The 14,058-nt window shown below is 52.3% G+C and overlaps 1 protein-coding gene across 4 annotated transcripts in view; it reads left to right on the forward strand.

The window, feature by feature from the left end:
* The window catches only part of SIGLEC10 (sialic acid binding Ig like lectin 10), a 27,251-nt gene extending 13,193 nt beyond the window's left edge, over window positions 1-14,058 (forward strand). Inside the window, exons 2-11 of one of the 4 annotated variants that reach the window (XM_074386013.1) lie at window positions 193-733; window positions 814-1,194; window positions 1,317-1,601; window positions 1,880-1,927; window positions 2,066-2,335; window positions 2,735-2,782; window positions 2,915-3,172; window positions 3,853-3,943; window positions 4,037-4,148; window positions 10,608-14,058. In XM_074386013.1, the coding sequence (XP_074242114.1) occupies window positions 331-733; window positions 814-1,194; window positions 1,317-1,601; window positions 1,880-1,927; window positions 2,066-2,335; window positions 2,735-2,782; window positions 2,915-3,172; window positions 3,853-3,943; window positions 4,037-4,148; window positions 10,608-10,661 (1,950 nt within the window). In that variant the 5' untranslated portion in view covers window positions 193-330 and the 3' untranslated portion in view covers window positions 10,662-14,058. The other 3 variants (XM_074386012.1, XM_003944233.4, XM_074386014.1) reach the window with 3 other exon arrangements.

Consider the following 14,058-nt stretch of genomic DNA (forward strand, 5'->3'; position numbering starts at 1 on the left):
GAGCAGAGATCATGCCACTTCTCATACCAGCCTGGGCTACAGAGTAAGGCTCTGTCTCAAAAAATAATTTGAATTTCAGATAAACAAATTTATATTGCTTTTTGGTATAAGTATATCCCATGCAGCATTCAGGACATATTTATACTAAAAAGTAAAAATAAAAATTTAATTTATCTTTTCTGTGAAATTCAGCTTTCACCAGACATCTTGCATTTTATCTGACAAGACCAGCCCCCTCCAGCAACTGTCCCTTGCCCTGTACCCACCGTCTCCACCACCAGTTACCCAGACAAGGGGAGCTCACTGTGGACTTTCACTTCTGCTTTTTCAATGACCCATGGCCCAGAGGGAGAGCCCCCACCCTACTGCTCTACCCACAGCCAGGCCCCCAGGCCAGACATAAGCCTGCCCTCCCCTCCTGCACTGGGAGCTCTGGAAGGACCAGCTCAACAAGCCCAAGGTCAGGCTGGGCCCCCAGGAGACCCAGAAGACAAGCGGGCAAGGTGGACAGGGGAATACCGAGGAAGGGAAAGGAGTCCTGTGACCTCAGGATCTGAAACTCATTTCACGCATCAAGCCCCAGGGCTCAGCTTCCGCCCTCGGCTCCCCACTTCTGCCAAGAGCCCTGAGCCATTCACAGCACCACCAGAAAATAGGCCTGTCTCAGGCAGGTCCTGTGCCTCTTATGCCGAGATGCTACTGCCGCTGCTGCTGCTGTCCTCACTGCTGGGCGGTGAGTGGGCTGAGGGCCAGAAAGGACCCTGGGGCAGAGCTAGGCCTGGGGTTGCAGGTTGAGCCTCTGTCTCCCCACAGGGCCCCAGGCTATGGATGGGAGCTTCTCAATCCAAGTGCAGAGGTCGGTGACAGTGCCAGAGGGCCTGTGTGTCTCTGTGCCTTGCAACCTCTCCTACCCGCGAAGGGACTGGACAGAGTCTACCCCAGCTTATGGCTACTGGTTCCGAGAAAGGGCTGAGACAAGCAAGGATGCTCCTGTGGCCACAAACAACCCGAATCGAGAGGTGGACATGAGCACACGGGACCGATTCCAGCTCACAGGGGACCCCGGCAGGGGGAGCTGCTCCTTGGTGATCAGAGACGCACAGATGCAGGACATGGGAGTGTACTTGTTTCGGGTGGAGAGAGGAAGCTACGTGAAATTCAACTTCTTGAACGCGTTCCATCTAAACGTAATAGGTATGGAATGGGGTGGGAACTCCTGCCTCTCACACTGGGGAGGGACCCTGGGCATGGGCTGAGCAGAGAGGACTCTCGGGGACCCCTGCAGCACTAGCACCCCCACCCTGTCTCTGTCCCAGCCCTGACTCAGAAGCCTGATGTCTACATCCCCGAGACCCTGGAGCCTGGGCGGCCAGTGACGGTCATCTGTGTGTTTAACTGGGCCTTCGAGAACTGTCCACTCCCTTCTTTCTCCTGGACGGGGGCTGCCCTCTCCTCCAGAAGAACCAGACCAAGCAGCCCCCACTTCTCAGTGCTCAGCTTCACGCCCAGACCCCAGGACCACGACACCGACCTCACCTGCCATGTGGACTTCTCCAGAACGGGTGTGAGCGCACAGAGGACCGTCCAACTCCGCGTGGCCTGTGAGTGTGGCCTCGGACTGTGGGGCCTGCAGACAGACCCCGGGGGTGGGGAGGTGGAGCCCAGCGGGGCAGTGAGCGGCTCCCAGCTCAGGAGGGTCCAGGGAGAGGAAGCCCTGGGAAGGGATGGGAATGGCGTCTGGTCCTGTCCACACGCGTGAGCCCCGGTGCTGGCTGTCACTTGTCTTCTGGGATAGTCTCACTTTATTTTCCCCGGGGGAACTTTTTTGATTGTGGAACTAACTGTCCCTCCCTGAAGCCAGCTCACAATCTTGTTGCAGACGCCCCCAGAGACGTTGTTATCAGCATTTCCCGTGACAACACGCCAGGTACTGAGGGCCATCAGGCTGGGGCTGGGCCAGTCCTCTTTAGGGGATGAAAAAGCTTCAGGGGATGAGAGGATGTGCTCCTCCCTGTACCCCTTCTCTCTCTCTCTCCCTCCCTCTCTTTTTTTTCTCTCTTTCCAGCCCTGGAGCCCCAGCCCCAGGGAAATGTCCCACACCTGGAAGCCCAGAAAGGCCAGTTCCTGAGGCTCCTCTGTGCTGCTGACAGCCAGCCCCCCGCCACGCTGAGCTGGGTGCTGCAGGACAGAGTCCTCTCCTGGTCCCACCCCTGGGGCCCCAGAACCCTGGGGCTGGAGCTTCCCCGGGTGAAGGCCGGGGATTCAGGCCGCTACACCTGCCGAGCGGAGAACAGGCTTGGCTCCCAGCAGCGAGCCCTGGACCTCTCTGTGCAGTGTGAGTGCCCAGCAGGGGCCCGGAGTCCATCTGGGAGGGCAGGACGGGTGGGGACACAGGGGCTGGATCCAAGTGCAGAGGTCAGTGACGGTGCCTGAGGGCCTGTGTGTCTCTATCCTGCTCTTTCTCCTACTCCCAAAAGGACTGGACAGAGTCTACCCCAGCTTATGGCTACTGGTTCAAAGAAAGGACTGAGACAAGCAGAGCCAGGGCTCCAGAGCTGAGGGTCCTGGAACCCCAGGCCTAGGGGACCGACCTTCTTACCTGTTAGACTCGTGCAGTTTGTGTCTGGGACTCAGTGGGTGATTCTGCTGTGCCCTTCTATCCCCCACAGGACAGTTCCCTTTGCCCAGAGGGAAGCCCCTGGCCCATCTAGAGCCTGTCCCGTCTCCATTTCAGATCCTCCAGAGAACCTGAGAGTGACGGTTTCCCAAGCAAACAGAACAGGTAGGCAAGGGGACAGAGGAGCCAGGGCCTCTCGGTGCTAAACTGGGGGCCCAGGCGTCTGGAGGGTCCCCACGCAGGAGGGTCCCTGCGCCCCAAGCTGCACCACGTGGATTCTGCCTCTTCCTTCTCTAGTCCTGGAAAACCTTGGAAACGGCACATCCCTCCCGGTCCTGGAGGGCCAAAGCCTGCGCCTGGCCTGTGTCACCCACAGCAGTCCCCCAGCCAGGCTGAGCTGGACCCGGCGGGGACAGACCCTGAGCCCCTCCCCACCCTCAGACCCCTCGGTACTGGAGCTGCCTCGGGTTCAAATGGAGCACGAAGGAGAGTTCACCTGCCACGCTCAGCACCCACTGGGCTCCCAGCACGTCTCTCTCAGCCTCTCCGTGCACTGTGAGTGGGGAAAGCGGGCAGCTGGGTCCCAGGAAGGGGTCCCAGCTGAGTCCTGTCCTCCCTCCCCACAGACCCCCCACAGCTGCTGGGCCCCTCCTGCTCCTGGGAGGCTGAGAGTCTGCACTGCAGCTGCTCCTCCCAGGCCAGCCCGGCCCCCTCTCTGCGCTGGTGGCTTGGAGAGGAGCTGCTGGAGGGGAACAGCAGCCAGGACTCCTTCCGGGTCACCCCCAGCTCAGCCGGGCCCTGGGCCAACAGCTCCCTGAGCCTCCATGGAGGGCTCAGCTCAGGCCTCAGGCTTAGCTGTGAGGCCTGAAATGTCCATGGGGCCCAGAGCAGCTCCATCCTGCAGCTGCCAGGTTAGGGGGCCGCCTGGATGCTGAGATTCTTGGAGAAGCTGAATGGGGCAGAGAGCAGGGTCCTGTGATTGGAGCAGGAGCTGGGAGGGACACAGGAGAGCCGTGGCATCTGTATGTAGACAGGAAGACACAATGGAAAGTCCTGACGCCTGGGCTGGGTCACTCCAGCCTGGGCAACAGAGCGAGACTCCACCTCAGAGTAAACAGAGGAGTTGCAGATTCAGTGTCTACATTGGGCAATGGAAGCCTGAAGGCCGAGTGAGGAGTGGGCTTCGTGAGCCCCATGTGGATGGGAGATGCCCACCTGACTCTCTCCGTGTGCAGATAAGAAGGGACTGGTCTCAAAGGAATTCTTCATCGGAGTGGTTCTGGGAGTCATGAGCGTGGCTCTTCTCCTCTGCCTCTCCCAGATCATGTAGGTTAAAAGGAGGAGTGGCGGGGTCTGGGGTCTGGACCCAGGAAGAGGAGAGGTGCAGCAGTGCACAAACAGGTGGCTTTGTTTCCTCAGCATGAAGATTCCACTGAAGAAACAAACTCAGGCAGAGACCCTGAGGCCCGGGTTCTCTCGGCACAGCACCATCCTGGATTACATCAACGTGGTCCCGAAGGCTGGCCCCCCGGTGAGTGTCTGGGCCATGCTGCCTCTCCTCTAAAGCTCACATCCGCTTTCTGACTTTCGTACCCTTTGTCTTAGGGACATCAAGGTGGGAAAAGCCACCAGCAGTAGCACTGAATTCATATCCTGGCTGGCACTAGCTGAGACCTCAGTCACATCCCTCACCCGCTCTGAGCCTTCATTTCTTCCTGTCTCCTTTGAGAGTTGGATTGAGGATTAAGCTGGGCGCGGTGGCTCACGCCTGCAATCCCAGCACTTTGGGAGACTGAGATGGGCAGATCACAAGGTCAGGAGTTTGAGACCAGCCTGGCCAATATGGTGAAACCCCATCTTTACTAAAAATACAAAAGTTAGCTGGGCGTGGTGGCAGGCGCCTGTAGTCCCAGCTACTCGGGAGGCTGAAGCAGGAGAATTGCTTGAACCCAGTAGGCGGAGGTTACAATGAGCCAAGATCACGCCACCGCACTCCAGCCTGGGCAACAGAGCGAGACTCCGTCTTGAAAAAAAAAAAAAAGAAATAAAAGAGAGAGTTGGTTTGAGGATTAGAACACCTGCACTTTCTCAATATGTAGCCATTATTCCATTATTACCATCACCAATTACTAATTACACTTAACTGCTTAACAATTATTCATATCATCAGGAGACTGTACAGCCTAGAGTCTCAGCAGAGGGGTCTGAAGTCAGCCTGCCTGGGTTCAAATCCTGCTTCCACCACTGTGTGATGAAGCAAGGATCTTAACTTCCCTGTGCCTCAATTTCTTCAGCTGTAACATGGGGATAATACTAGTGGCCACCTCCTAGGATGATGCTAGATGTTAAATATATTGTCCTTGTATAATAAAATATTCAGAATATCACCAGGCCCCTGGGTAATACTCTGTAAATGCTGGAAATTATTAGGAGATAACATCTTATGCTGATGACTCTAAAACTGTATCTCCTGGCTTCTTCCCTGAAGTGCAGGCTGTCTATGCAGCATCCCTATGTGGGTGTCTAATCAGCATTTCTTTTCTTTCTTTTTTTTTTTTTTTTTTTTTTTGAGATGGAGTCTCACTCTGTTGCCCAGGCTGGAGTGCAGTGGCACAATCTCAGCTCACTATAACCTCCACCTCTCAGGTTCAAGCGATTCTCCTGCCTCAGCCTCCTGAGTATCTGGGACTACAGGCATGTATCACCATGCTTGGCTAATTTTTGTAGTTTTGATAGAGATGGGGGTTCGCTATGTTGACCAGGCTGGTCTCGAACTTCCCTGGATGCCCTGTTAAACAGTCATCCCACCCTCCCTTTTGCTGACTTCTGACAGTGCTCAAACTTCTTGATGTCATTTGTCACTTACCAGTTATGGTACTTTTACTAAGTATCCTCTGTTCCTGCTTCCAAGATGGAACGCAAGCTCAGCAAAGCAAGGGCAGGGACTTTGTTTCACTCGGTGCTATAAATCAGTGCCCAAATGGCTGGGCGCAGTGGCTCACGCCTGTAATCCCAACACTTTGGGAGGCCAAGGCAGGGGGATCACAAGGTCAGCAGATTGAGACCATCCTGGCTAACATGATGAAACCCCATTTCTACTAAAAATACAAAAAATTAGCCAGGTGTGGTGGCATGTGCCTGAAGTCCCAGCTGCTCAGGAGGCTGAGGCAGAATCGCTTGAACCTGAAAGGCAGAGGTTGCAGTGAGCCGAGATCACGCCACTGTACTCCAGCCTGGGCAACAGAGTAAGACCCCGCCTCAAAAATAAATAAATAAATAAATGAAATCAGTGCCCAACCTGTGCTCAAATATTTGCTGAATGAATGAATGAAGGATGGTGGTTCGTCCCTCAGGCTCAGAATCGGAATGAGAAGGCCACATCAAGCAGCCCTTCTCGGACACCTCCTCCACCAGGTGCTCCCTGCCCAGAATCAAAGAAGAACCAGAAAAAGCCGTATCTGTTGTTCAGCTGCCCAGAACCCAAATCATCCACTCAAGCACCAGAATCCCAGGAGAGCCGAGAAGAGCTCCATTATGCCACGCTCAACTTTCCAGGCCTCAGACCCAGGCCTGAGACCCAGATGCCCAAGGGCACCCAGGCGGATTATACAGAAGTCAAGTTCCATTGAGGGTCTCTTGGGCTTTAGGACTGGGTCCCCAAGGCTAGGGAAGGATAGGCTAGGGAAGAAGGTAAAGTAATAAAGAATTTGAAGACAACAGAGTGTAAAGTCTCCCTCCCTCTCTCTCTCTATTTCTCTTTCTCTTCATTAAAAAAAAAAAAAAAAAAAAAAAAAAAAAAAAAAAAAGCCTTCAAGTGGGCTGGGTGTGGTGGCTCATGCCTGTAACCCTAGCACTTTGGGAGGCCAAGGCGGATGGATTGCTTGAGTCCAGGAGTTCAAGATCAGCCTGGTCAACATGGTGAAACCCTGTCTCTACAAAAAGTACAAAACATGGCTGGACGTGGTGGTGTGTTCCTGTAGTCCCAGCTGTCAGAGGCATTTGAACCAGGGGAACTCCATCTGGAATAGGAGCTGCGTGAAATGAGGCTGAGATCCACTGGGCTGCATTCCCAGACAGTGAAAGCATTCTAAGTCACAGGATGAGACAGGAGGTCGGCACAAGATCCAGGTCATAAAGACCTTGCTGATAAAACACGCTGCAGTAAAGAAGCCGGCCAAATCCCACCAAAGCCAAGATGGTGACGAGAGTGACCTCTGGTCGTCCTCACTGCTACACTCCCACCAGCACCGTGACAGGTTACAGAGGCCATGGCAAAGTTACATGGCAGGAAGTTACCCTACATGGTCTAAAAAGGGGAGGCTTGAATAATCCACCCCTTGTTTAGCATATCGTCAAGAAATAACCATCAAAATGGGCAACCTGCAGCCCTCGGGGCTGCTCTGTCTATGGAGTAGCCATTATTTTGTTCCTTCACCTTGTTAATAAACTTGCTTTCACTTTATGGCCTCACCCTGAATTCTTTCCTGTGTGAGATCCACGAACCCTCTCTTGGAGTCTGGATCAGGACCCCTTTCCTGTAACACGGCTACTCGGGAGGCTGAGGTAGGAGGGTCACTTGAGCCCGGGAGGCAGAGGCTGCAATGCGCCGAGATCATACCACTGCACTCCAGCCTGAGCAACAGAGTGAGACCCTGTCTCAAAAAAAAAAATCCTCCACAGATAGGGCATCCCATCCCAGACCTGGGCATTTGAAACAGCCTGACAAATCTGTCCTGAGTGGCCTTCTCTGAATATGGTGTTCTGAGAAGACAGGTGAAGATTTGTCTCTGACACTCGCCAACTCCAGCCCAGAGGATTAGATGACTAGACACAGCCGGGCGCGGTGGCTCACACCTGTAATCCCAGCACTTTGGGAGGCCAAGGTGGACGGATCACTTGAGGCTAGGATTTTGAGACCAGACTGGCCAACTTGGTAAAACCCTGTCTCTACTAAAAATGCAAAAATTAGCCGGGCGTGGTGGTACACACCTGTAGCCCCAGCTACTCAGGAGGCTGAGGCAGGAGACTTGCTTGAACCTGGGAGGCAGAGGTTGCAGTGAGCTGAGATCGTGCCACTGCACTCCAGCTTTGGCAACAAAGGGAGACTGTTTAAAAAAAAAAAAAAAAAGGCCAGGCGCGGTGGCTCACGCCTGTAATCCCAGCACTTAGGGAGGCCAAGGCGGGTGGATCACGAGGTCAAGAGATCGAGACCATCCTAGTCAACATGGTGAAACCCCGTCTCTACTAAAAATACAAAAAATTAGCTGGGCATGGTGGCGCGTGCCTGTAATCCCAGCTACTCAGGAGGCTGAGGCAGGAGAATTGCCTGAACCCAGGAGGCGGAGGTGGCGGTGAGCCGAGATCACGCCATTGCACTCCAGCCTGGGTAACGAGAGCGAAACTCCGTCTCAAAAAAAAAAAAAAAAAAAAATCTGCCAACAGGCCTCCTAAGTCACCGTCACCTCTGGCCTGCTGCCTATTCTCATGTCCCCTGCAAGCTAGGAATGTTTTTACATTTTCAATGATTGGGGGGAAAGCTCAAAGACAACGACCCTGGGAAGGAGATGATTTCAGCACGGCACCCAGTCACGTTCATTCCTTTATACGTTGTGGTTATTTTCATGCAGAGTTCAGTCGCCAGCCTGCAAAGCCTAAAATATTGACCACCTGATACGTCTAACATATGTCTGCTAGAAGTCTACAGATGTCTGCTAGATCCTAATAGAGGAAGCAAGTGCAGAGGTCAATAAAGAGTTCAAGAGTAGCCGTGGCAAAAATGACTAGATCTGTGACTAGAAGAAGGTCTTCAGGGTGAGGACTGGAAGAGCAGGAGACCGCGTGTGGGTGGGGTGCCCACCCAGACCCGCAGATCTGAAGAAGCGTAAGCACATGCTGGGATGGAGGAGGCGGGAATGCTTTGGAAACGGAAGGAAGAACAACTAACTTACAACATGCTAAGCATTCTGCGGGCTAAGCATTACTGGTGGCTCACACCAGTAATTCCAGCACTTTGGGAGGCCGAGGTGGGCGGATCACCTGAGGTCAGGCATTTGAGATCAGCCTGGCCAACATGGTGAAACCCTTGCCTCAACTAAAAAAACACAAAAATTAGCCGGATGTGGTGGCACACGCCTGTAATCCCAGCTCCTTGGGAGGCTGAGGCAGAATAACTGCTTGAACCTGGGAGGCGGAGGTTGCAGTAGCCAGGACTGCACCATTGCACTCCAGCCTGGGCGACAGAGCAAGACTCTGTCTCAAAAAAAATAAGAAAGAAATAAAAGAAAAGGAGGCCAGCACGGGAGTTTGGATTGCGCCTGTGAATAGCTACTGCACTCCAGCCTGGGCAACATAGCCAGACCCCGCTAAAAAAAAAAAAAAGAAAAGGAGGCCAGGCATGGTGGCTCATGCCTGTAATCCCAGCACTTTGAGAGGCCGAGGTGGGCAGATCATCTAAGGTCAGGAGTTCGAGACCAGCCTGACCATCATGGAGAAACCCTGTCTCTACTAAAAATACAAAAACTTAGGTGTGGTGGTACATGCTTGTAATCCCAGCTACTCAGGAGGCTGAGGCAGGAGAATCGCTTGAACTGGGGAAGTGGAGGTTGCGGTGAGCCAAGATCGTGCCATTGCACTTTAGCCTGGGCAAGAAGAGCGAAACTCGTTTCATTAAAAAAAAAGAACCAACAGAAAAATTGGCACAGTGTGCTCATGCCTGTAACAATCCTAGGACTTTGGGAGGCAAGGCAGGCAGATCACTTGAGGTCAGGGGCTCCAGACCAGCCTGGCTAACATGGCCAAACCCTGTCTCTACTAAAAATACAAAAATTAGCCAGGTGTGGCGGTGGGCACCTGTAATCCCATCTACTTGGGAGGCTGAGGCAGAAGAATCGCTTGAACCCGGGAGCTAGGCGTTGCAGTGAGCCAAGATCGAACCACTGCACCCCAGCTTGGGTGACAGAGTGAGACTCCATCTCAAACAAACAAAAAAGCAAACAAAAAACAGAAACTGTCCTATTCAACATCTGCTAGGTATCATCTATACAGCAAAGGTCATCTTTATTAAATAAGTGATAACCCCACCTGCAAGTTTCAGCAGTAAAATGGCTCTGCAGAGTTTCTGCCATGGTTTGAATGTTTATGTCCCTCCAAAATCCATGTTGAAATTTAATCCCCAATGCAAATAGTATGAAGAGACAGGGCCTTTAGGACGTGATTAGGTCATGAGGGCTCCTCCCTCATGCATGGGATTAAAGACTTTAAAACAGGCTTCACACAGTGTTGACCCTTTTTTGCCCCTTCCACCTTCCATATAAGAGAGACCCATCTTGGAAGCAGAGATCAGGCCTTCACCAGATACTCAATCTGCTGGTGCCTTGATCTTGGACTTTGCAGCCTCCAGAACCATGAGAAATAATTTTTTTTTATTAGTTAATTCTTATTTTATTTATTTTTGAGACGGAGTTTTGCTCTTGTTGCCCAAACTGGAGTGCAATGACGTGATCTGTGCTCACCACAACCTCCACCTCCCTGATTCAAGTGATTCTCCTACTTCAGCCTCCCAAGTAGCTGGTATTATAGGCATGCGCCAGCACGCCTAGCTAATTTTGTATTTTTAGTAGAGACGGGGTTTCTCCATGTTGGTCAGGTTGGTCTCGAACTCTCAACCTCAAGTGACCCATCTACCTCGGCCTCCCAAAGTTCTGGGATTAAAGGTGTGAGCCACTGCACCCGGCCAAATTTTTTATTAAATATTATCCAGTTTGTGGTATTGGTATAGCAAAATAAATGGACTAAGACAGCCTGACATGAAGATGGTAGCACTCCTGCCCCAATCTCACGAGAGCTGAAGAAATCACTGGCAATGCTCACAATGGACTTTGGAACAGGCAGAGATGAACTCTGCCAAGTAGTAATTCCCACACCCACATCAATAGCCTCCAGCTCCAGAAAAGCACCACATTAATCTCTTCTTTTTTTTTTTTTGAGACAGAGTCCTGCTCTGTTGCCCAGGCTGGAGTGCAGTGGCACAATCTTGGCTCACTGAAACCTCTGCCTCCGGGATTCAAGAGATGCTCCTGCCTCAGCCTCCCGAGTAGCTGGGATTACAGGTATGTGCAACCACATCTGACTAGTTTTTGTATTATTTTAGTAGAGATGGGGTTTCACCATGCTGGCCAGGCTGGTCTTGAACTCCTGACCTTGTGATCCGCCCACCTTGGCCTCCCAAAGTGCCAGGATTTTACAGGCATAAGAAACCACACCTGGCCTTAATTTTTTTGTAGAAATGCAGTCTTACATTGTTGCCCATGCTGATCTCAAATTCCTGGCCTCAAGCAGTTCTCCTGCCTCAGCTACCCAGAAGACAAGGATGGCAGGCATGAGCCACCACACCCAGCCCACATGTATTCCTTGTTTCCCAGACCTCTCTGTGTGGATACCCTATAAGCACCTTAACATGTCCAAAACACGTGCATTATCCTCCCATGCTCTCCTAAATGCTCCCAGCTTGAAAGCCCTTCTTGCCCTTATATCCTTGATCTTAGCTTACCATGCCACCATTGCCCAAACTCGAAATCTTAGGGACAACTTTGACTTGTCCCTCATTCCACATGTTGGCAACTCCCAGCCATTCTTCCACCTAAATATCAGGTGGTGCTGCCTCCTCTGCCCTCCCAGCCCCTGCTAATCCTGATGTTCTATCACTTGGACTGTGTACACATATGTACGTTAAAAGCAGAGATGCCCACGTGCCATGGGGCTTAATGAGAACAAGCTCCATGCTGAGCACTTTATATACACGACCATGTTCGAATGTCATAGCAACTCTGAGAGGAGTGTTATCAGCCAGCCCCGAGTGAAACTGAAGCTCAGAGAGGCTAAGCAAATTATCCAAGGTGACTCAGCTTTTCAGGGGCAAAGTCAGTATGTGACGTCACCGAAGCATGTCAGTTGGACTCCTCGCCCGTGATCTGTACTTTCTTGTCGTTCCTCTCATGACAATGAACAACTAAGGCTTAGGCCAGGCGCAGTTGCTCACGCCTCCTATCCCAGCACTTTGGGAGGCCCAGGTGGGTGGATCACTTGAGTTCAGGAGTTCGAGACCAGTCTGGCCAACATGGTGAAACCCCGTCTCTACTAAAAATGCAGAAATTAGCCAGTCCTGGTGGCGGGCGCCTGTAATCCCAGCTACTGGGGAGGCTGAGGCAGGAGAATCACTTGAACCCGAGAGGCAGAGATTGCAGTAAGCTGAGATTGCAATCCAGCCTGGGTGAAAGAATGAGCGTCAGTCTCCTCAAAAACAAACAAAGGTGACCCCCCAAACCTTGATGCCTCGACGGGGCTGAGAGGGGAGAAGCTGGGTGAGGGCCTCTAAACGTGGGGAGATTTTAGGGAAGGGAGCAAAGATGACCTCCTAGACCTAAAAGAGGAGAGGTCATGAGGTTAGGGGAGGCAGTAGGCGTTCACCTTGCCCTTGGAAGGGTCCCCAAGTGTAAGGGGTTGAATAAATGGGACAGAGCAGGAACCCCAGGATCTCCAAGGAAGAAGGGAGACAGGGAAGGAGGGGGAGTTAAGGAAATCTGTGAGCCCCTGCATAAGGTCGAATCTTGGAACTTTTGAGGGTCTAAAAGTCAGTAGAGATGCGGGGTGGGGAGTGAAAGGAAAGGGCGGGTTCTAAGCGGTGCATGGGTCAACGGGACTCCCCATTGGGCCAAGGAGATGCCGAGAGGGATTCTCCCCTCCATAACACAGTGCCCTCTCTCCATCCAAGCTCCACTCCCCATCTCCAGGCCTGGGCTTGACCACCCGGAACAAGCGCAGACAAAAGCCTCAGCAAAAACGCCTGAAGAAGGCGCGGAAAGGCGCCTGCCCACTAGACGGCGAGAGCGAGGCTGGCGGAGTCCGCAGGGTGGGGATTCAAAAGCGACGCGAGCTCTCTGTCCAATCAGAGCCGAGGATAGTGGCGCTCGCGTGGCGGAACAAGAAGTGGGCAGGTCTCTTAACCAATCGCCGCCGGGTTCCCTCCAAAGCGGAAGTCTCGCTCCCACCACCTTACGCGGAAGTTGATTGGTCGGCTTTCAGAACTAACCTGTCAATTTTGGAAGCTGAGTCCAGGGCATTTCCGTAGCGACATAAGGTCCCGCCTCCTTCCTTCTAGCGCTGCGGGGGCACCGGGGCCGGGGCGCGGGCAGAAAGAGCCTTAAAGGGGGAAGCACGTGGTCAGCAGAGAGGTCAGACCGTTGGTTCCCAAGTGGAGCCAGACCCTGATCTCAGTAATAGGAGACGCAGTAAAAGAACAAGCTAGAACAATCCCATGACGCTGGGCTTGAGCAGTGAGCGCCATCTGCCTCTTTGGGACCTAAAGTAACCGGATGGATAGACCCAGACTTGAAATCCGGAGATCCGGGTTCTCATCCGTCTCCAGGAAAGAAAAGTAAGCCAGCTCTCTTGGCAAAAATTCTATTCCAACCAGTCGGTGCCAGCAACATCCTCCAGCATAGGGCAGTCCTGGTGCTAGGGATTTCTCCTCAAAATGCAATGTTGTGGGCCAGGCACGGTGGCCCACCCCCGTAATCCCAGCACTAAGGCAGCAGGATCACTTGAGGCCAGGAGTTCGAGACCAACCTGGCCAACATGGGGAAACCCCCATCTGTACTAAAAATAGAAAAAGTAGCTGGATGTGGTGGTGTGCGCCTGTAATCCCAGCTACTCGGGAGGCTGAGGCAGGAGAATCGCTTAAGCCAGGGAGGCAGAGGTTGCAGTGAACTGAAATTGCGCTACTGCACTCCAGCCTTGGCGACAGAACGAGACTGTCTCTAAATAAATAAATAAAAATTTAAAAATAGCCTGTAATCTTAGCACTTCGGAAGGCCGAGGTGGGAAGATTGCTTGAGGTCAGGAGTTTTACAACAACCTGGTCAACACTGACAGACCTCTATTAAAATAGAGAAATCATTCTTTTAAATGCGGGTTAAATGAGTTCAGATTATTCATTAAAATAGACCTCCAGTCTGGTCAACATTGCAAAAGCCCGTCTTTACCAAAAATACAAAAATTAGCTGGACGTGGTTGGGGGGGAGGGTGGTTTCTGTAATCCCAGCTACTAAGGGAGCTGAAGCAGAAGAATCACTTGAACCGGGGAGGTGGAGGTTGCAGTGAGCTAGCTGAGATAGTGCCCCTGCACTCTAGCCTAGGTGACAGAGGGACACCCTGTCTCAAATGATAAAATAAAATAACCCCTCCATTTTACAAAGTAACACATTCCCCAACACTCAAGGTTGTGAAAAACAAGGAAGAACTTAGAGAGGGCTGCAGATTAGAGGAGTCTAAGGAGAGAGGATGACTAAAAACAGTGTGGTAGTCCAGATTGGATCCAAGACCAGAAACAAAGGACATTAGTGTAGAAACTGGTCAAATCCAAATAAAGCCTGCAGTTTGCCTAA

Source organism: Saimiri boliviensis, chromosome 14 (genome assembly GCF_048565385.1).
Source record: "Saimiri boliviensis isolate mSaiBol1 chromosome 14, mSaiBol1.pri, whole genome shotgun sequence".
NCBI lineage: Eukaryota > Metazoa > Chordata > Mammalia > Primates > Cebidae > Saimiri > Saimiri boliviensis.